At 36.0% G+C, this 24,028-nt stretch overlaps 1 protein-coding gene across 1 annotated transcript in view; it reads right to left on the reverse strand.

Moving 5' to 3' along the window:
• Positions 1-24,028, reverse strand: part of dgkb (diacylglycerol kinase, beta) — a 696,992-nt gene that overhangs the window by 442,534 nt on the left and 230,430 nt on the right. Inside the window, exons 10-12 of the mRNA XM_028817172.2 lie at positions 6,858-6,975; positions 5,263-5,351; positions 5,046-5,162 (exon numbers count right to left, since the gene is read on the reverse strand). Of these exons, the coding sequence (XP_028673005.1) occupies positions 5,046-5,162; positions 5,263-5,351; positions 6,858-6,975 (324 nt within the window). The remainder of the gene's footprint in view (positions 1-5,045; positions 5,163-5,262; positions 5,352-6,857; positions 6,976-24,028) is intronic.

Here is a 24,028-nt window from a genome sequence, read left to right on the forward strand (position 1 = left end):
TTAAAAAGGTAAATGCAAACTTTTTTCATTCTGAAGGGCACAAACCACGCAAAAATGTCGGTACACCAGATAAATAAGCGCAACATATTATCAGTTGTATTGTATGCTTACAATACATATAGAAATGTGTTAATCGTTAACTAATAGTATGGGATGGTGTTTTTCAACTCAGCTACAGATGCAGATGGAAACCAGAACTGCTTTGAAAAATACGAACGCCTTAGGACCGATCTGGAATAAGGTAGCACAGCGCCTTGATTTAAACGATTCCATGTCTTGGTGGGTTTGCGTTGCTTGTTGTCAATATCTTTACACCTGTTTTTAAGGCTTATTGACTGAAAGGGGCTTACGTGAAAAAAGTTAGGGCTTTGCTACAGGATACACCCTCCACAAGTTAAGGAAGTTAAAAATAAAGGTATATATTTCTGTTTTATTTAAACCTTTTAAGTTTGTATGCGGGCGGCATGGTTAATGAACTTGTGAAGAAGGTGGAGCTGAAGTATTACGTCACTTCATTAACGAAAATGTCGATGAGGGGGCGGGGGGAGTGTGGGGTTTGATGGAGAGCTGAAGGCGGATGACGGAGATAGGAGGGTGGATGGCGGAAAACGGACAGCGGAGAACTGAGAGCGGATGGAGGAGGGAGGAGGGAGGAGAGAGGAGGGAGGAGGGGTGACTGGGGATTCCTCGCAGGGAGGAGGAATATTTTGTCGAAGGTAGTAGGAAGGATGGAGTTTTTTCGGAGGGAGGAGGATGTCCTAAAATGGACACTGTACCCCCAGACTCCCTATAAAACCTCACTCCCTTTCTCTGGATTTTAGTTCTGTTTTGGACTCTGGCTTGAAAAGACTACTCACTCTAAAACTTTTTTTTTTGCTTTTGCAGTCAGGAACACATTATAAGGGTGGCTGCCCCAAACCTTTGCAATGTCTGGTGTCCTTCCTTATTACTATATATTATAGTAATATATATAATATATATAATATAATATATTATGTGTGTTCCGTAGATTCATTCATTTTCTAACCCAGTTATCCAGTTTAGGACCACTGGAGAGATATAACATACTGTATGTATTTTTTATTCTGTAAATAGCCTCAAAGCTTATGTAGTAAACTTGTCTTAAATAGAATCATATGCCAGATTTGCTTGTAATAACAACTATTAATACATTTTAATGGCAATTCTATTTAAGAAAAATACTGTGCAATTTTGTTTGATATATGTTATCATTTTATGTTTGACTTTTCAAATATAATAATCTTTTTTTTATTTTGAATGAAGTATAATAATTAAGTACATGATGGCGATATGGCAAGAAATTACTGTTAATTGATCTGGCAATGATAAAAAGTAAATATTTAGAAATGTTTTTGAACTAACATGTTATGTTACACGTTTTTATTAAATTTGATGAGACACAACTCTTATGTGTTGCTGAAGAAAAATAAAAGTGTGGTTTTAGTATTAAACAGCCTTTTTTTCTTTGTTAATTATTGTTAAAAAAGAAAGAAAAAACAGGAGAATTATTCGTAATTAAAATAGACAAACTTAAGTTTTAAAAGTTAACAAAGAAGAAAGTGTCTTGGATACAGAAATTAAAATCTAACAGGAGCTGATTTAGCTGATATCAAAGCCTAACTGAGAGATAATTTAACAACATGGTAATCTGTCTCGTTCGTCATGCTAATTCTCAGCCCCAGCAGTGAGGCAACTTGTACAATAATTAATGCACACCAGGCCACATAACATTAAATAAATGTTTCTCAATAAGTGCTTGAAATTCAGTGATAATTAGCAGCACTGCTTCTCTGTGACATGCATGCTTGTCTATGAAAAATTGCTTAATCTTCTTATTAGATCCTGAAGTCTTTTGTCAAATTGTACCTACCTAAAGAAGAAAATGAAAAAGTCTCAGAGGTTAATCATGGAAAAATCTAAACATTTTAAAGTTATAATAAACTTACTGAAAGATGTACAGTATTTTACATTAGCTTTCCAGAAATAAAGTAAAATAAAATGTGATTTAACCATGATATTAAGATGCAATCATATAATCTCAAAATCGCACCTGATTTAGAAACAAAAGGGAGATTTATTGACTTTTCTTGTATGTGCATTATCTGAATTGAACTATTCTTTTCCTTTATAATGCATAACGAAAACAGTGTATTCTTGACTTTTGCAGAATTTTGAAGTTTAAGTGAGAACTCTAATACATTTTCAAGAGAAACAGAACTGATGCTGAATAGCTATGAAAATAACAGACAATGAATGAATGAATCCATTTTTATGAGTAATTTGTCTATTCTTCTATCCATTTTCTGAATCAGTTATTTTCTCTGAATGATCTCTGGGATATAGACATCCTGGCAGTACCTGACATAAGCCAAAAGCTAATCCTGTAGATGACACCAGAATTGCACTAATGTGCATACTCAAACAGTGATGGGTTTATCATTATTAACATTATTACATATTTGTCAGACACATTTACTCAGGATGACTTACAAGGTCAGGACGGATTACAGTTGTTATATGCATGTTCTTTGGAGCACAAACAGGTTAAGTGACTTCAAGTAAATGAGTCACATAGTGATTCAGAGGTGGTGATTTGCTTGATTAAAGACCAGGGTCCTAACCACAACACCACATCAATTTGCTTTAAGATTATCAATCAACCTGGAGAAAACCACATGCAAGAAATGACTGGTCTGTGAAACAAACCAAGGTCAGACAGTAAGGGTAACCGCTGTCCCATCAGCCTTGGCCATTTATATAAAATTATTTATGGGCAAAAGTTAAATGCAAAAATAAGCTGTTAGGATTTCTAGGAAACATTTTTTAAACAAAAAAGTATGTTAAAAATCATATTTTGTAAACCAGCATATTCTGTTTCCAATTCACTGATAACTCATGTCTATCCAAGTCGCACTGAATGCAAGAGAAGACCCAAACCTGGACAGAATGCCAGTGTATTTTAAAACACCCATTTACATCAGACAGGTTTAAAATTTCCAGTTAACGTTAATATACTGTGTGATTAGTTTCAGGTAAACCATATGAACATGAGGACAATAATATGCTTCACCTACATCTGAAGTAGTTAGCATTTAATCTCTGGCACAGACATGGCAAAGAATGTCTTATAGAAAACATATCTGTGTCAGTCAAATAACTTTTTGAAAATTACAACCTGCCCTAGAAACATTTTTATTACTTGCAATTTGGAGATGCAGCTCACTGTAGCATAGCACCATTTCCACTTATTATCTGCAATGGAAATACTGCTGCCCTACAGATAATGAAGTAATTTCAAAATCATATGAATGTCTTCAAAACAACTTTCAGAGAGGGTCTTACACTCAAAGTTACAGATAATATGTGGAAAGACACTTTCCAAAGAATATATTACTTCACAGTTTGTGCTAGACATGGATTAGGTCTAATATAAGATTTAGATTAATATACAATTGTACATTGTGCACACCTCTATGAGCAAGTATTATCTTATGTCTACCACAAGTTGTATCCCACCTACAGAATGTACTACCTGCAAAAAGCTTCAATTGGCTACATATTTTGGGTTACCCTAAACTTAAGTAGTACTAGACATCAATTTGTCCTATACTGTTGAAGGATATTGATGCTATAATACATCTTTACTTTCATTTCAGATAGATAGATAGATAGATAGATAGATAGATAGATAGATAGATAGATAGATAGATAGATAGATAGATAGATAGATAGATAGATAGATAGATAGATAGTGTGACGGGTGGCCGGGTCCCATGCCCGGCAAAGATGTCCCTGCTGTATATGTTCCAGGGGAGCAACCATGGGCAGCTCAATACCTTCCCGGGGACGCTTGGTGGCAACCTCCCTGGCCAACGGTGATTCCCCAACCTCCTGCAGAGCTCCATGGGAGATGGAGTCCTCCACAGCCTGGTGGGGAGCTGGGTTGGCCGCTAGGGGGTGCTGCCTGGATTCCATAGCCCGGCTGGACAAACCTTCAGCCCCACCCGGAAATGCAATTAGGACCAGGTCGTCAAGCACCTGGAACACTAGCAGGTGGGCTATAAAAGGGGCCAGCCACCACCACTCAGTGACCAGAGTCGGGAGGAGAGGACGAAGCTTCAAGGGGGGAGTGGTGGTACCAGAAGGGTGTGTTCTGGTTGTAGTCAGTGCTTGTTTGGGACTGTGTATTGCCTGTGAGGTTCACGGGGAAGGCGTGCCCCACAGATGAAGAAAAATAAATCTTTATTTTGATTTTTATACATGCCTCCATGTGAGTCTGTGCCGGGACGGGTGCAAGAAGGCGCTATTGTTACAATAGATAGATAGATAATGCTTTATTTGCCCCGAAAGGACTTTATAGAAGACTTTAAAGAAGCTCAAGATAAATTTAAGTATTATCACAAATAACAACCACCCAAATACACACACAAGAACTTCTGGTTTAGATAATTGGAAGAGAGCTATTGGAATGCCATCCTTAATGGTTACTTTAATTTAATTGGGTTTCTCACATTTCCAGCATAATTTTGCTAAACCCAGATAATCATATACTACAAAAAGTCTTCTTTATTCCCAGAGCAATCTTGAACCTTACACTTTTTTCTTTTAGTCTTTGATTGCATTGAAAATGGTACTTTGGGAATATTAAAACAAGGAAAATTAGATAATGTGTGTTGTATAAATTATATACAAGTAATGAAACACTGTCTTGCTTTTCTAAAAAGAAAAAAAAATATACACTGCAAGCTTTGAAAACTCAATAAGTAAAATAGAGGATCTTAAGTCTAGAAATTTTGGTAGTGTGCATTAAAAATATATATTTTTAATTTAAATATAATTATGGCTGTTAACATTTCAAGCTGCCTCAGTGACTAGAAAGATGTGAAATATCAAACAAGCCACTTCAGCATTATATAGCTCTTTGCAGTTCTGTTATGATGTTCTTTCAAAAAAGAACTTTAAAACTGTGAAAACAGGATTTAGTGCAGTATAAAGAAAGAAAAATAGTCGATTTCAATACTTACAGTTACTTGGCACCAAACACAGTGAAGGCCTGTCAATCCCTGATAACATTTAATAGTTTTGTGACATTTGTCGCATTTTGTTTGACAGTTTCCTTCCACCCAGAAATGATGCATAACCTAATAATAAGAAAGTATATCCCATTATTTTATTTTTATATATTTTACCAGATGTGCAATACTCCTTAGAATGTAATTAAACTAATAAAAAAGAGCGTACCTCAGTATTCTTTTTGGATTTGACATAAGTTTTAATACAGGATAAAGGTGCCCGTGATGCACAGCGTTCATGAACGGTATACTTGCAAACTAAAGAAAAAAAAGTAATAATAATAAAGTTTTTCTAATCTGATAAAAAATAATGCACTGAATGATGGTATTATAATAAACAGTATGCATTGACTAATATGTTTATTTGTTTAGAACAACACTTTGAAAAATGTTTGCAAAAAATACGTATTTTTAATAATTCAATGCTTTTATATTATTTTGGTATATATTAAAATGCCCACTTAATAAAGACACTGATTAAATTTATGTATTGTCAGACATGCACAAATATGGGACAGCGTCAGGGCTGTAGTGTTGCCTGCACTTCCATTTCCACTCCTAAGTATGTGAGGGAGCTGACTCTAACAGGTTTTCCTCTTTTGCGTCCAGAATGGATTCACAGATTGACTACTGACATCACTTCCTTTACTACTGGACTGAAAGTTCTGCCCCTTCCGTCCAGGACAACATATAAACCCACCCTTAACCAGTAAATGGCACTCGCTGTGGTACCCGTGTCTGAGTGTGACACAGCTCTGCACAAGAAGCAACTTCCTACATAGGGGAAACTTATCTTGAGACCCAAGTGAGCACATCCTACTATGGCGATTACGACTTGATTTGTCTTTTTTTCCCTTTCATTACATGGGCCTTACTGAATTGGTACCCCAACACTTCATCCTGTCTTTGATGTTTTAATACAAAATATACATACAATACACTGTAACCTATACATTTTCTATAAGGGACAAAAGAAGTTAGTAACCCCAAAAAAATCTGTTGTAAATTGTAATGTTTATAAATATTTAACATAGACAGTTGCTTTAAATGTAGTCTATATACTGTAAAGGAAAATAATTTCTGCAAAGGCTGCAATAGGTCATACTCACATCTACTACATTTCATTCTGGAAGTACACACTTAACCATAATATACAGAAAATCAACTGTTGACTGTACAACTACCACGATAACATTATATATATATATATTTATATGTAGTACCTGCCAACTAATACAAAGAGTACACAATATGTTTTATTGAAGTCTTAAAGTTAAAAAAGTCAAAGGAGAAAAAAGTATTAATATGTGATTAATGACATAAACAACATTTATGAAATCATGTTTTTCAAAATGCAGTAGCTGATTTTTGTATCTATAGTATTAAAATAATGCTTTTTAAAAAACATTAAACAGAGTGAAGAAAAACGTTCAGGAGAAATCCAACAGTTTTTCATTACAAGTCATTATATTTTCTTTTTCATGATGATATGACTACAGTAAATACCCATCAAAATGAAATCATTTACCATTTATCGATTAAAAGTAATGTATACACACAGAAAAAAAGCTGTAACCCTTCAAGCTTGATATTTCATTTTGAATGAAGTAAAACATACTTTCCAATGTACTTGAAATGTAAAAAGCACTTTGCATTCACTTCGTCTAGATATTGATTATTCATGATTAATAACACGGTTATTGGAAAGAAGCCAGAAGTTGGCCCCTTCTGCTGCTCTTTTGGGGGGTTAAGAATTATACTTACATGAGCAACACAAGCCTTGTTTTCCAACTCCAATAAGCATATTCAAGCAAAGATTACAGTACGCAGGTTTGTTAAAGTGTTTTAGTCGCCAAACATGCTGACCATCATCCTTTACATTCTGTGACAAAATAAAAAAGCACATTCAGTTTTAAGCATAATTTAACATTACCAACATTCTGTCTGTATTTCATTATATGTACATTTTTTATCACTATATAATATATATATATAATTTTTGTTTATATCATACATATTTTTGATCAATGACCTGTACCACAAAAATAGCAATGACAGTAATATATACTGTAGCTGTGCATAATGCACTACATCAAAACTATTTAATTCGGATAACCATCTGTCTTTGTCTTATTCCGTGGTTAGGGAGCTAAAGCCTATCCTAGGGACACACACTCACCCACACATCCTTATAGTTTGTCAGTTTAGAGTCACCAACTAATTTAACGTGTAAACCTTTGGGCAGTGTGAAAAGGACCAGAATATCCAAAGGAAAAATCCATTCTCGGAGTACATGCAGACTCCAAACATACAGAGCCAGGCCAAGGGACCACCAAATTTTCCGGGTCTGTGAAGCTGTAGTGCTAACCTCTGCAGTATAATGAAGCCACCTGAATCATCATAAATATTTATGCTATTTAAAAAAAAAAAACATTGTAAAGACTGGGTAGTGTCACAGTACAGCCCTTGCTGAAGTCCCAGCCGAGTTGCCTTTTGCATGGAGTTACCTTTGTTTACTTATTTTTTGGAGATTCACAGTTAAAAGATATGTTTTCAGGTTAATTTGTGACTCCATATAACCACACTTGGTGGTTTTATATGAGTGTGTTTTTGTGTGCTGTGTGATGAACTACAAACCTACCCTGGGCTAATTCTTGCTCTTTCAGTGTGCCAGTCTCTTCATTCAGAATTGGATATGTGAAACTGTTGATGATGTAAAAAGATCTCCACAGCCCAGAAAAGAACAATAGAAATTTAACATGAAATATTTAAGTATTCCAGGGCCAAATTCATAATTATTTTACACTTTTCTAATGATATGCTGAGGTAATGTGTTCTATAATATTCTATTATTACTTGAAATGGCCAATGACACACATTTTGAAAGCATTGTCCTGCAGTATATACAACTGAATTTTTATACAAAGCCCTTTGGCCTTTCTTGTCTTTTACCCACTTTCAGGTCAGCTTTATTGTTTTGAATGAAAAAATTCCATTAAATACATTAAGATTTTTAATCATAATCTGTATCATATTAAAAATGCCTAATTTACATGTACACTATGTGTTAATTATCACACATATATTCCTCATTGATCACACATTACACTAAAGTAATAATGGAACAAAAAGTGTCAAATTATTTATTCCAAGCATAATATATGCAAATGTTTTATAACTTGTTTATGTATACTGTACTCTGTGTATTTAATAAAGCATAAGGCTTGCTGCATTGTAGCTTTTCAAAAATGACTCGTGAATATACACAAATGTCACATTTCGAATTTTATCTGTGTATTAGAAAAATCACACTTTTTTCCCTTTTCAAGTGAATATTCACCCTAGCAAGAAGAAATATGGTATTTATAAAAATGGAAATAGATAAGGAAGAAGAAGAATAAGATGAAGAAGTGAAACTTCCCTCTTGGATGAAAAGAGGAAAAGTCGGCCAACCTGATGTGAATTTCAACACTCAGACAGAATTTTGCTACTGTGGTTGTGAAAAGGACAGGCAAGATATTGTTTAAAAAGAACAAATAGTAAAGAGGTGTAAAAATGAACTTACTGTACTTGTTAATTATGAAAAATGATTTTATACATACAATATAAAATAGATACAATATGTTTCATGCTAAAATATAAGCTAAATTATTATTGGCTATAGCATTACACTTAAATATCAAGTTAAATTTCACTTACAAGTGGAAGCATGACCATTGTGATATGCTGCTACTAGAGCAATAAAAGCGATATGTTAATGGGTGATTCAATAATAAAAAATAAAAATGAACTGTCAGTAGATATCTTAGTAATGCTATGCTAAAAGAATGCTTCATATTATTTTATTCACAAAAAAACTAAAGAAAGTGAAAAAAGTGAAAAAAATTAAATCATTGACAATCTTTTACTGTCATAATGGCATCTACCGTGTCATAATAGTATGTATCAACAAACAAATAAAATACTTTTATTACTGTTCAGCTTGTCTATTCTTTTGCAGTAATATTACTGTTAAGTGAAGACCTTAAAACAATGAGTAAAATCCATCCATCCATTATCCAAACCGCTATATCCTAACTACAGGGTCACGGGAGTCAGCTGGAGCCAATCCCAGCCAACAAAGGGCACAAGGCAGGAAACAAACCCCGGGCAGGGCACCAGCCCACCGCAGAGCATACATACACACACACCAAGCACACACTAGGGTTCAATGTAGAATCACCAATTCACCTAACCTTCATGTCTTTGGACTGTGGGAGGAAACCCACACACACATGGGGAGAACATGCAAACTCCACACAGGGAGGACCCGGGAAGCGAACCCAGGCCTCCTAACTGCGAGGCAGCAGTGCTACCACTGTGCCACCGTGCCGCCCATGAGTACAATAATTTCTAAAAATATTTTGACATAAACCAGAGAAACATCATTTCTCTATGGTGCTGTATCACTGCTATCGAGCTTTATCTTGAAATCTGAGCACTGTGTATGTCTGCTCATTCTCTATATGGGTACTTAAAGGTTTACTTCCATTTTCCAAAGAAATCCAGTCTGGCTAACTGGTCATCCTCAGTTTGCAGTGTGTGAGTAAGTGCAATGGACTGGGGCTGCAGCCAGGCTTTCTAATGCTCAATGCATCAGTATGCCCTCCACTACAATCTTGGTACACCTCTTCACCCAACCACTTTCTTTTGCCCCACCTGTTCAAACTAGTCTGTTTCTCCTCAGCACTTACATCTATTGTCTCACCTCTTAGTCTTTCTCTTAACTCAGTTCCCAGGACAGGGCTGGACAGTAAACCTAGCTGTACTAGACAGGTTTTGAGTATAAAAAACTCCTAAGGATTTCCAGTCATCAAAGTGCATCTTCTGTCTGACCTTTCTCATTTCATGTTTGTTGCTCCAGTGTCAATAAATTATGCTACATTAATTTATGAAGGTGTTGTTGCTATGAGTTAAGAAATAAAAAGAGAAGCATTGTTATGGAATACACATATTAATTTCTATTTCAGCATATGTATGTTGTATTTATTTTGAATCTACATATTTTTATTTACTATTTTCTCCATATAATACATGTTTTCTACATTTACTTTTGTATGTTTTGCATGCAATTTTATTATTAGGATAACAGTCTTAAAACAATATTTTGCTTTTATGGATGAAATATCCAAATTTGCTATTTTGATAATGTGCTTGTCAACAACAATGTTTTTATGTGCTTCTTTCATTGTATTCAAATAGAACTGAAAAAAATCCTGAACTTTGCTGCATAAAGCACACTTTGTTTAATTTTTTCTAGTTATGTTTCTGATTTTGTGTAGTTAACATAAACATAATTTTATAGACCCCAACCTGGAAAGCACTCACCCACTAAGTAGACAAACAGACAAACAGCAACCATATTTTCCCCCTTCAGGCTTTGGTGCTAAAGTTAGTCATATATGATTGGGATTCTGAGATGCAGTCAAGCAGAGTTGAAAGTAAAGATCCGTGACAGCTGGTACAGTATCATCGATAAGCACAAATAAAACAAATTCAACAAGGTAAAAATGTTTACTGGTATCCATTTTGCTAACATCATAAAAAATAAAGGCACTGGTTCAAAAATCAGTTTCCTGTGCATAATATGAGTGTAACTTAGCAAGAGCGAATAATCTACACATTTTCAAGAAATGAAAGGAAGACGGCAATTACACAAATAAGCTGTGTAATGCAGAACAGAAGATACAGTCACTAAACATCAATGAGAATTTATTATTCTGTTTGCTTCAATGTCACATTGTTCGGTAAGATTGTTCGGTAAGATTGCTGAAGCCAGTATAAATTCATGAACAAATAAAACAAAGATTTTCAGATTTTATGAAAGACATAAATATTTACATAAGATAAGAAAAATTAAATGATTGCAATCTAACACAAATAATATGTTCAATTATACTTCATTTGAACATTTTATCCCTTAAATCAAATATCTTACTAAGAGTAGGTTTCTTATGTTTAAAAGGGTTAATCGGCAAGTAACAAATATTTCACAGTAATATGTTTTGTGCTTTATGCATTTATTTTGTATTTGGAGCACATTAAAATACATTGTGTATTTTTTTTTATGGATTGATCACATTATCCATAATAATAATAATAATGAAAAATAATCCATAACAATAAGCAATGTTTCAAGATGAATACAATTCATCCATCCATCCATCCATTATCCACCCCACTATATCCTAACTACAGGGTCATGAGAAGTCTGCTGGAGCCAATCCCAGCCAACACAGGGCGCAAGGCAGGAAACAAATCCCAGGCAGGGCGCCAGCCCATCGCAGTGAATACAATTAATTTATATAATTCCTAAAAAAATATTTGTGGTTATCAACATATTAATGGACGTGGTGTTGATTGTCATCTTGTGGCATGTTCTTTAAAGCACTTTTCTATCATTAACATATCTTTTTAAGGTTTAAAAAGAATTCATTGGAAATATGTCAGTATAAGTTCACAATCACATGAAGATAATACATTATTTAATGAAAATGTATTCATTAGGACTATCTATTTGCCCATCCATCCATATTTAGACCCCTTTAATTTTAATTAGATTCAGGGCTAAGGGGGCTCGAAGCACAAGGCAGAAACCAACCGTGAACAGCGCACAAGAGCACCACAGGGCACACCTGTCCTCACACCCACACTCACTCCAAGCCAATTTAGAGTTGATAATTAACCCAACTAGCACATCTTTGAGACATGAAACAAAAAGCTGTGAAGACCAACGTGGAGGTCCTGCAAAGTCCATGCAGATAGTGACTGGGCTGACTAACTCCAGGGCTAACATTAATTTACTGAACCATTTAGATTCATAAAGTCAGGATAAGTATGTTTTACAATTTCTCCTAATGTGGGCTAGTGTTGTATTTTTCATATCATTATTATATGATATATTATGAATATTATTATGAATATAAACATGAAAAAATGTACTCTTAATGCAGATAATAGAAAAAATAATGTGTGCAATCTTGATGTTATATTCTCAAAAATTCACTACGCATATAAAATATGGTTTATTTTAATAACTGTTAATCCATTACTTAGACTTTGAAATTACTTGCCAAATGGCTTATGCATAGTTTACATACTTTATGTATTATATACAATTATATGCTGTATGTCCACCTAGCTACTGCATGCAGTTTTTAACAGAGCTGAGTATACTGAACATTTCTAATGAAACATTACCATCTAGTGGGCATAGTAATATAACACCAATGAAGCCTTTTCATTTCATAGAGATGTATTGTATGTTTATGTAGCTATAATAATTTTAACACAGAATATTTTAGGTGCTATCATATCTTATCTTACACCATAACGCAAAATAATAACTCTGGCCATTATTATAATGTATGTTAATACATTTTTTCTTTAGTAATTCCACTGATTTTTAAAACCCTGAGGACACTGGTAATTGGGCAATGCTTTCTTTGTAGCAGATCAAAAAGGTCAAGCATGCTAATTCACAACGTCCCTGGATCAAATGATTTATGTTTTTTATATTTGTATTTTCTTTTAGTTTGTTAATGAGCAAGAAAGAGTTTATGTCACAGTTCTCATATACTGTTCTAGATCCATGATTATTCCACCTAATTCTGGAGGCCTTTAGTGGTTCTGGTTTTCTTTCCAACCAATGTTATTTCTTAATTAGAATGTGGTTCATACTGTTAAAGTACTGTGGTATTTAATGAGATTTTTTTCCACCTCTCATTCTGCTGTGCTGTGGTAACCATTTTGCACTTTATATTTCTTACAAAATGTTCATTAAAAGAACTGACTAATAGTACTACTCAGTCCTACTCATTATTATTTTTCTAGGTATTTAAACAAACCTTCAATTTTAAGACATTGAAGACATTTGCTGTAAATAGTACCAATTTAGATATGCCAGTGATGCATTTCATTTTACTTGAACCTTAACCTGCAAGTGCTTCGTCCTGGGTATCTGCATCCAGCCCTGCAAACAGGCCCTCCAACTTACAGGAAAAAACTTGGGGGTTGGTGGCAGGACTGGCACTCCAGCCACCGTAAAAACCTCACACTGCTCCATGTGGTGCTAAGGTGTCACCCGCTACACTCGGGTCCTAATCCAGGTGGTTCTTCATGGCGTGACAACATGCTATCATCACATGCTCCCAACCTCCTCCTCCTCCTCCTTACCATTAACTGTTGTGGTAAAAAGATTAATCTTACAGTTGTATCTTTTGGGGTGAATATATTAGAGATACTGGAATATTTGCTATAAGCTCATTATACAAACATAACATTTGCCACCACTTCAAACTACCTTTCACATTAACATCTCAACTTGGTCCCCCAGCAATACAATAAATGGTAACACTTTAGTTTAGGTACTCGAAAAATGCATCCATTACTCATTTACTGTTATGTAACAAGACCTTAACAAAGGCTTATTTTGGTGTTCATGACACTTGCAAAGCATCATTAAAGTGGCTATTCATTCCTGCACAGTTTGGCATTTGACATGCTGGTAAAAATACTTCTGAAAATAAAGGATTCAAAAGTCTTATATTGAAGTGTGCAATATTAAAAGACATATGTCTCACACCATCTCTGACCGTTCCAGAGATACGTTATTTTAGTAGGCCACATTGAAGAGATGAATAACTGCTTTATTGGTGCTTTGTAGATGTTATGAACACCAACAGAAGCCTTTATTAAGGTCTTGTTACATAAGAGTAAATAAGTAATAGATGCATTTTTGTAGTTGTTAAACGAAACTATTAACCAATAATTAGTCTTTCCAGGAGACTACATCTCCACACTCCACACATCTCAACACTGCATATTTTTTTACTTTTTAGATTTTAACAAGGAAGTCCTAGGCAGATGACCATGCTTCCAGTGAGTCCACAGCACATTCTTGCTCAATTTTCAATAAATCTTACTCTTAGCTAATATAAACCATCAGTCAAACAACAGTAGAGACCTTCCAATCAGAGTGTCCAGATTTTATATTGAAGTCTGTTTCTTGTAATTGCTGTTTGTCTCCATAACTGTATCTGGAACAGAACTGCCCTACTTAAAATTATTTTTGGCCGAGACAAAAAAAAAGGGCTTTCAAAGGGCACTAAGTGGAAAAGGTGACAAAAACATTCGGATTTTAAAATAACAACAATAATATAACAAGAGTTTCAAAGTTCAAAAATAGCAACCAAAAAGGTAAAAAGGCAAGCAAAATTTCCTGACACTAAACAAATATCCCTTTCCTCACTGTCACCAAGTCATTTGTTTTTAATTTGGCTGCCAGGCTGTGCACACCACCTGAAATAGCTGGATGATAATATCATAAGCCACGCCCACGTGTGATGTGTATCATCAGCCACACACACTACTTACAACAGACATGATAATAACAACACTATTTTGGTTTCTGTGAAAATAATAGAAATGATGGTAGTGTCTAAAAAGCAAAAATGGTGACATGCTAACATCAATAAAATTAATGTAAAAATATCATAAAATAACAATATCCATATAGTAAAAAATAATAAAAAGTTATTTATAATATTCCCACATGGACTCACAACAAGCATGAGCTATGGCCATAGTATGACTCTGGAACTATACAATTTCCAGTATTAGCAGGGATTCATTTAATTCTATAACTGCATTTTGTAATAAATACTTAATTTACACTTTTTTCATACCTTTAAAGTGTCTTGCCCTGATGCAAAATATGTTTTAATGTCCTTTTTTCTTTCAGTTTTGGCTTTTATATTAGTTATAACAAGATGAAATAATGTACTGTACATAATCTCCAAGGCATTAACACTTCAGCAAGAGATCACCTTGTAGTCATAAAGTTTAACCTCATAACTGAACAAAAATCAGCACAGTTTTATCTCTTGTGTATCACACTTTATACTGGTACTCTTCATCCACTCCTTTAAACTCTGCACTGCTTTCTACTTTGAAGGATAGAAATATGTAGAAATGAAAAGGTGCATTTCATTTGCTTTTGTAAATGTAAAACATTTTTATTATCTGCAGTAAGCATTTCAGTAATTCCATTTCTATTAAAACATTCTCTCAGCTTCTCAATTATTCCTTTCTGATACTGTTAAATATCTATTTTGAATTTACATTTACCACCACTAAATATGTTTTACCTAGGTGAAAAGTTGCATAATCCACATCTTAAATGCACAACACATCAAACTTTGTGGTGGTTTAGCTACAATGGCAGAAGGCCATGTCAGCTTCTACTCCTGTCAGCCAGGAAAGCATAGTCTGCAGTGGGCATTGGCTTACCAAAATTAGCTAGTTGAACAAACGTATATCAAAAAAATATTTTGAAAATTCTGTATTCTAAAAATCACAGCTGTATATATTGTATTTTTGCTCCATTCCAGCCTTTCCTTTTGCCTGCCATTTATCAAGACTCCTCCAGTCTGTGTTATTTGCTATCCAATGCTTATTACATGGCAGTGAGACAGAAGTGAATGGGGGATACAAAAGGGTTGAGCTAAGATTATGTAGTTGTTTAAGCAAAGTGTATTATTTTTGCAGCACTCATATTCTTGAGCTGCCTTTTTGTCAAAAGGTTTTTTGCTATTTTATTAACTTTCTATCTTGTTTATTGGGTTTACACATCTTATCCTGTGCTTTTCTTCCAGTTTTGGTATCATGACCCTCCATCTCATTTTTGTACTTAGTTATTGTTTTGGCCTATTTGGATTTAATCACTGATTCTAATTGCCAGCTTGTAACTGCCCTTTCTTGAACAATAGATTTTAAAATTAAAACTATTTGAAATTAACCTATTTTAAATGTTAATTAGAACACAGCAGGCCCCTGTGTTAATGGCAGTGTATCTTATTTGAAGCTGCTAATTAATTACATTTTGCAATGATATACTCATTATTTGGCAGCTAACAAAATATATTTTGAAAGAAATAAAAGAGCAACTTCTTAGCAAATAAAGTAAGGAAAACTAATATTTTAAAGTTAAAGAAATCTTTCCTAAATTATTTAAAATTTAAACACATGATGGGTATTCATAGAATGGCACAAATAAATGGCGAGAGTGCAAACTTGATATAACATAACATCAAACCCACTTAATACAGTTAGGGATTGTGACTGAGGAACACAAGGAAATAAACAACTCAAGACAGGACATCAGGTTATCTCAGGGTCTACCCAAGCACACACCTACACTTACCCAGACACACCTATCCAGCATGTCTCTAGAGAAGAATCCTAAGAATACAGAAAAAAAATGCATGCAAACACAGGGAGAATATTCAAATCCCATATGGACAATGGGCATGTGATTTCTATCAAGGATGCTGGATCCATGAAGCAGCAGCACTGCACACTAAACAAACATGATAACCTGAATACACCTAAAATATTTGTCTAGTTACAGCAGGGTATAATCTAGTAATCAGTAATTACACGGTAGTGGCCTCAATCTGTCTTTTAAGACTTTTGATTTTTGCTGAGAAATGTAATAATGACAAGAGTGTGTATGCACTAGATTGTAGCGTGGCTACATAGTTTATAATGTTGTCAAATGTTAGTACTAAGTGCGTCTTGTTCCCATTGTCCCGTTTGCTGTTTATGTGTGTATCAGTGAATGCCGACTCCTTCCCAGAGCCCCTAGTCCAGAAACCACCAGTTACAATAATTTATTTAAACTTGAGGAATTACGGCGGAAAATCCAACAGAGGTTGGTGAGTTCGACATCCAGACATACCAAGTTGTACAATGCCCGGCGCAAGGAAGCACAATTTCAGCCGGGTGATTTGGTCTGGATTAGAGCTCACCATTTCTCGGATGCCAGCAAAAGGTTCTCTGCCAAGCTAGCGCCTAAATGGTTAGGTCCAGCCAAAATCATTTCTCAAACAGGGCCAGTCAATTTCCAGATTCAGAGGGGTATCGGCACTAACTCCAAGCTAGATACTATCCATGTGGCCAATCTCAAGCCGTACTTCGGCCCTCCCTTGTCCAAGGTTTTTGGGGGGGGGATGTAGCAGGGCTACATAGTTTATAGTGTTGTCAAATGTTAGTACTTGTTTCCATTGTTCCATTTGCTGTTTATGTGTGTATCAGTGAATGCCGTCCCTGTAAAGGGGGACGGATGATGGAAGGAGACCACAATCTCAAACCTGGAAAGCACCTGTTCACTATTAATCAATTACATCCATCACAGGACTATTTAAGTAATCAGGAGGGAATAGCCAAAGGAGAGAGGAGAAGAGAAAGGAAGGAAGGAGAGAAGAAAGGAAGGAAGAAGGAGAGAAGAAAGGAGACCATTTTTTTCAACCACGGATCAACTTACTTGCTATTTTTTACATTGCGCCTTTGCACCAGTTTGTTTTTCATTTTGCCGGACTGTCTTCCATCCCTCATCTGCAGAGACCCCGGGGTAGGATCGTCATCCACCACACGTCGAGGAATCACGGTGAGGTTGCTCCAATTGCCGGGAAAATCAAATATACTCATTTATCGCTAGTTCAGTCAACCATATTCAGGACAGTTTTTATAACCGGACTCAAGTTCACGATCATTCCGTTTATCATTCATTGTTGTTGTTCGTTGTTTGTTATATGTTACAGGAGCAAGGGAGGGGTTTGTTGTATTTATATATGGTGGTGTCTCATTGTTGCTGTGGTGGAGGGATATTTATATTTATATATGTTTATCTTTCTATTTTTGCATTTGTCTTGTTGTTTCATTTAATACATTTTAATCAGTTTAGTTTTACATACCTGCTTTTGTGTGCTTATATTTACACCGATTGTTTGGGGAAAAGTTTAATTTGTTAGAGGTACGGCTTGATAGTTAGATTTAAGCTCAGTAAATTGTCCAGGCCACAGGTCTTGGAAGTGCAGCTGCCGGCTGGGTAAGGGGTTGGCCGTTACAAGATAGTATTAAAACTGATAAACATGTTTGGCTATTGATTTATTGCAACAACAGTCTAGCAATCAGTTTAATGATTATGGCTTGATCTACCTCAGGAATGTAGGGGGACAGAGATAGGAACCAAGCCTGGATATGATGCCAGTCCATTTTTGTGTAAAGTGGAACACATATTTGTAAAGAAATTTTTAAAAATCAAGGGAATAATTTGTTAAAAATCAATCTGATGTATTGTGTATAGAAGATAATATTCTGTTGTAAAGCAAGAATTGTGCTGTTTTTTAAAATATTCAGGGTATTTGGAATGGATTTCTAAGCATAAATTTAATAAGCTGGTTAGGCAGAGATATTAAACTTATGATTGCCTGCCACTCTGTCTATTAATCTGATTATATTTGTACTTAGAAAAGGACATACATCTCTTAATGCAAAGATGCTACTGATGACTAAACCTTTACTATAAAGACAACTCCTTTCCATATTTCTCTCACATGATTTTATTCGTCTATCCATTTCTTAAAATCACTTATTTGATTTCAGAGGAAGTCAAATGAGCACAAAGTTGTTGAAATATTAACAAACAAAAAGAGAGAACATTGGAATAAAGTCTAAAAAATAGTGGTGCCTGTCGTGGCGGCAATCCCCGAACCCGTTGGTGAACACCGGCGGTGAGGGATGCCGTCAAGCTGAAGAAGGAGTCCTACGGGACCCTTTTGTCCTGTGGGACTCTGGAGGCAGCTGATAGGTACCGGCAGGCCAAGCGGAATGCGGCTTTGGTGGTTGCTGAGGCAAAAACTCGGGCGTGGGATGAGTTTGGGGAGGCCATGGAGAACGACTTTCGGACGGCTTCAAGGAGATTCTGGTCCACCGTCCGGCGTCTCAGGAGGGGGAAGCAGTGCAGTGTCAACACTGTATATGGTGGTGATGGTGCGCTGCTGACGTCGACTCGGGACATTGTGGGTCGATGGGGGGAGTACTTCGAAGACCTCCTCAATCCCACTAACTTGCCTTCCAATGTGGAAGCAGAGCCTAGGGACTCAGAGGTGGGCTCCCCCATCTCTGGGACTGAGGTCACCGAGGTGGTCAAAAAACTCCTTGGTGGCAGGGCCCCGGGGGTGGATGAGATACGCCCGGAGTTCCTCAAGGCTCTGGATGTTGTAGGACTGTCTTGGTTGACCCCCTGATAAGGGCTGTTCGGTCCCTGTACGATTGGTACCAGAGCTTGGTCCGCATTGCCGGCAGTAAGTCGAACCCGTTTCCAGTGAGAGTTGGACTCCCCCAGGGCTGCCCTTTGTCACCGATTCTGTTCATAACTTTTATGGACAGAATTTCTAGGCGCAGCCAGGGCGTTGAGGGGGTCCGGTTTGGTGGACTCAGGATTGGTTCACTGCTTTTTGCAGATGATGTTGTCCTGTTTGCTTCATCAGGCCGTGATCTTCAGCTCTCTCTGGATCGGTTCGCAGCCAAGTGTGAAGCGGCTGGGATGGGAATCAGCACCTCCAAATCCGAGACCATGGTCCTCACCCGGAAAAGGGTGGAGTGCCCTCTCAGGGTTGGTAGCGAGATCCTGCCCCAAGTGGAGGAGTTCAAGTATCTCGGGGTCTTGTTCACGAGTGAGGGAAGAATGGAGCGTGAGATCGACAGGTGGATCGGTGCGGCATCCGCAGTAATGCGGGCTCTGCATCGGTCTGTCATGGTGAAAAAGGAGCTGAGCCGCAAGGCGAAGCTCTCAATTTACCAGTCGATCTATGTTCCTACCCTCACCTATGGTCATGAGCTATGGGTAGTGACCGAAAGAACGAGATCACGAATACAAGCGGCTGAAATGAGTTTCCTCCGCAGGGTGTCTGGGCTCTCCCTTAAAGATAGGGTGAGAAGCTCAGTCATCCGGGAGGGGCTCAGAGTAGAGCCGCTGCTCCTCCGCATCGAGAGGAGTCAGATGAGGTGGCTTGGGCATCTGATCAGGATGCCTCCTGGACGCCTCCCTGGTGAGGTGTTCCGGGCACGTTTAACCGGGAGGAGGCCCCGGGGAAGATCCAGGACACGCTGGAGGGACTATGTCTCCTGGCTGGCCTGGGAATGCCTTGGGATTCTCCCAGAAGAGCTAGAAGAAGTGGCCGGGGAGAGGGCAGTCTGGGCATCTCTGCTCAAGCTGCTGCCCCAGTGACCCGACCTCGGATAAGTGGAAGAGGATGGATGGATGGAGTAAAGTCTTAATCAGACACAGGCATTATGGGAGGAACTTTGAGGCACTAATCAGGCAGGGACCAGGGTAATAGAAAAGGAAAACGTGCAGTTGGTGACTACTTTTCCTTTTTCTGTCACAGACAGAAGGATGAATTCAAATGGAAGATATGCTATCACTTGTACCCTGGTCCCAGAAACCTGCCCTTTCCAATCCACTGACAATACAAGAAACAAAATTTGGCATTAATTTCCAAACTAGCAACAGCTGGTGACAAATCTTGTGCCTCAGAACTTAAGTGACTTTCCAGCAGCTATTCACAGTTCGGTTTCTTTGTGTTTAATTTATAATTGGCAGTAAATGGGACCAGCATCCAAGACCCCAACCCTTTATCTTGTGTTCCTCGTCTTCATTACGCTCTCCAAAACCCTAAACTGGGTTACACCCTTTTAAGAATGCTAACAGTTTTGAAATTAACAATGTAACAAAATATAACAAAAATAATCCTTCTTATTTATCAGAAGTTCTTTAAAATAAGTAATTTTTGTTCTCTTTCCTATATTTAACTTGACTACAAACAACTCTGTTATATAAAGTAATATCCACATAGGAAATCTGATGAATCAGAAATACTACTAAACAAAATGTGTATATACAAACTTGCAGCAGCTACCATTAAATACTAATATTAATAGACAGGATTCATGCACTGACCATCAAGAATGCCAGTTTTGCATATTAGCAAATGAGTTTTAAGAAATACAACTTAATAAAGAAGAAAAAACACAGCAGTTGTCAGGTTTTTTAGACATTTTTCAATTACTTTGGTTTTGCCTGTAACATTAAAAAAATTGTTTTGAACCTACATATTGTATGCAGTATAATGCTATGGTCTTAAAACACAGAAGTTTATCTTCTTGGCATTTTGCACAATTTGGAGCCAAGCTTAGATAAGGTGCCAGTCCACCAATAAATCTAAATTCACATCTTTAAAATGTGAAATGATAGCGTCCCAAAGAATAGGGAAACAAATCACAGCACTATCAGGCTACACTTCATGGTACAAGTGTACTCTTTTAAAAGTATTACTATAGACAGAATAGCATGTATTCATTTTTTTTGTTTTTAATTTGAAATCATAGTGAGAGATAGTTCATATACAGTGCTATTGCAGGGTGAGGACTGAGATTACAACCTATTTCGTTATGTATTTAAATCTATTTTAAATATGTGTAAGATAAAACATGCTAATGTATTTCAAGAAGTGTGAAAAAAATGTGTTCTGTGCAGAAATACAACAGTCCTTCAATATTTTTAACTAAAACACACTTCAACTTCATTAACTGATTTTTTAGTGTTACATTTGCATTTGTTCGTAGGTTAGTAGTTGTCCCAACAAATACATCTGAATGTGCTAAAGGAAGGCACTGATGGGAAAATGTGTGCAATGGTGCTTATTATAGTATTGTAAATCATAACCAAAATGGCCTATAAAGTATTTATTTAGCATCAATGGCACTTTGTGTAGGCTAAATGTATGAATTACTTGAATCTAATCTTTGCACAAATTACTTTTAACCATACCACATGAACTAGCATGACAGTACAAAACAAAAAATTATGTATCCCATTTTAACTTTTTGTGTAGATGATCAAACAATCAATAACATTTTTATGTAGTCTAAAACAATTTTTTTCATGCATGATTGTTTAAATACCATTATACATAGTGAATACATAAGGGTATAATATTCAACAAACATGCCTTTCCAATCCGTTTTTAAGCATTTTGGTTTATCATAATGGTGCTGTTGCAGCTAATTAGTTCCTGTTTTTATTACTATGCACATTAAACATTTGTTCAGGATGATCAAACTCAAAAGAACTAAGCTGAAAAGTCACTGTATACTTTGTAGAATCCCACATCAAACTGCTCCCTATACTAAATTAAGTTTTTAAAATAAAATAATCCACGATATAATAAAACTGTGTGTCCAGTTCCTCTTCTAATCTGATTGGTCAGTTTAGCTTTGGTGACATGACGACAGAGGAAGTGTGAGTGTGAGACACAAGAGAACAAGTAAAGATGTGTTAAGTATCCTGAGAGCATCGTCTTCAAATACTGGAAGTATAAAATGAGACAGGAGGTGAGAAAAGTCCCATGCAAGTAATGACAGAGTCTGAGAAGACGACTTTATGGGAATGTGTGTGAGAGAGGGAGCATCGGCAAAGAGATATTCACACATGCAAATACAGAGGAGAGGCACTGTAGAGCTAAAGGCAATTTTTTTTTTATTCTATTACCCGTTTTCAAATAAATTAAATAAAAACAACACTACTGCAAAGCAATTAAATATTTTGGTAACATATTTCCATTATTGTTTGTGTGGGGCATTATAAACATTTGAACAAACTGCAAAGTTCGTTCGAATATGTACTTATCATTATGTGAATAGTCTGGGGTGAAGCAGAGGACATACACTGTATCTGCACTGTGTGCTTTACCTGGGATTTTTTTTATTTAAACTAATTAACATTTTCAACATAATTTCAAAGCCATTGCTTCTGAAAACGTTCCATTTTGTGAAGTGTTCCAGTATCAATCCAACTATGATTTTAACTGAATTGAAGTATTTTAACTTGTGCTGCAGAAGTATAGGAGTAAATAAAGGGTGTTCCATATATATGCATTGTGTACTGTCTCCTTAACAGCAAAAAATATCTGCAGACATTACACTGAACACTTAAAATAACATTATAGAGATAGTTTTGATTTTGTCGTCAAAGACCCATTAGTTCCAAGTGATATTTAAAATCTAATGATGTGTTTGCATACTATTAAGTATTTTTTAGCATTAAAAAGTAGGAAAATATAATTTTATGATGGCTAATTTTAAAAGATTACTATTACCAAAACTTTAGTTATGAATACTGTGATGTTATATATCATAATTAAGCATTATTGCATGAAATAGTTCCTATCACTAATGAATTGATAAAATTAAGTTCACAACAATAGTAAATACAGCTGGAAATTAAAAATAAAAATTATAAATTTTGAAAATTCACCTTTTTTACTGTGGTAAAAAGGTTAAATGCAAATCTTTAAAATGTTTGAAGCTGTGAATACATACTTTTATCATTTATTATGTCCATTAATACAGGTATTTGTCCAATGAAACTTTAAAGAAGTGGGAAGTTTGTCTTTCAGACAGAATATTCATAGACAACATTTATATTGAAAAGAAAGACAGCATTGTTATTTCTTATTTATCCTTTCTACCCCAATAACCATAAGTGCCAACATAACAGTTGGCTTCATAGTCATAACACCTGGCAATAATATTAAGTCTGGGTCAGAGTTATCATATGTAACAATGTACTACCTTAAGACTACAAAATGTCAACAAAAGTTCAAAAGCAATGTTTTTATGACCAGTGAACTGGAATGTCATAGGACTCAATCATGAATTAAAGAGAAAGAAAGTATTCTCTCACTTAACAGGTTTAATGCCAAAATAGTATTTTTACAGGAGACTCACTAAATAAGTAAGGACCCGTTTCGGCTGCAAAGAGAATGGATTGGCCAAATTTTTCACTCCAGCCATACAAAGAAAACTAGGGGTGTGGGAATCTTAATATACAGAACTACTCCATTTGTAGCATCAGACTTAATATCTGATCCTGAAGGGCGATATGTCATGGTGATGGGCAATTTATTTAATACTATAGTGATCCTGATACATGCACCTAATGTGGATGATAGAGATTTCATCCAAAATGTGTTCACATCTGCTCTTAATGT

This window comes from Erpetoichthys calabaricus, chromosome 13 (assembly GCF_900747795.2).
Source record: "Erpetoichthys calabaricus chromosome 13, fErpCal1.3, whole genome shotgun sequence".
NCBI lineage: Eukaryota > Metazoa > Chordata > Cladistia > Polypteriformes > Polypteridae > Erpetoichthys > Erpetoichthys calabaricus.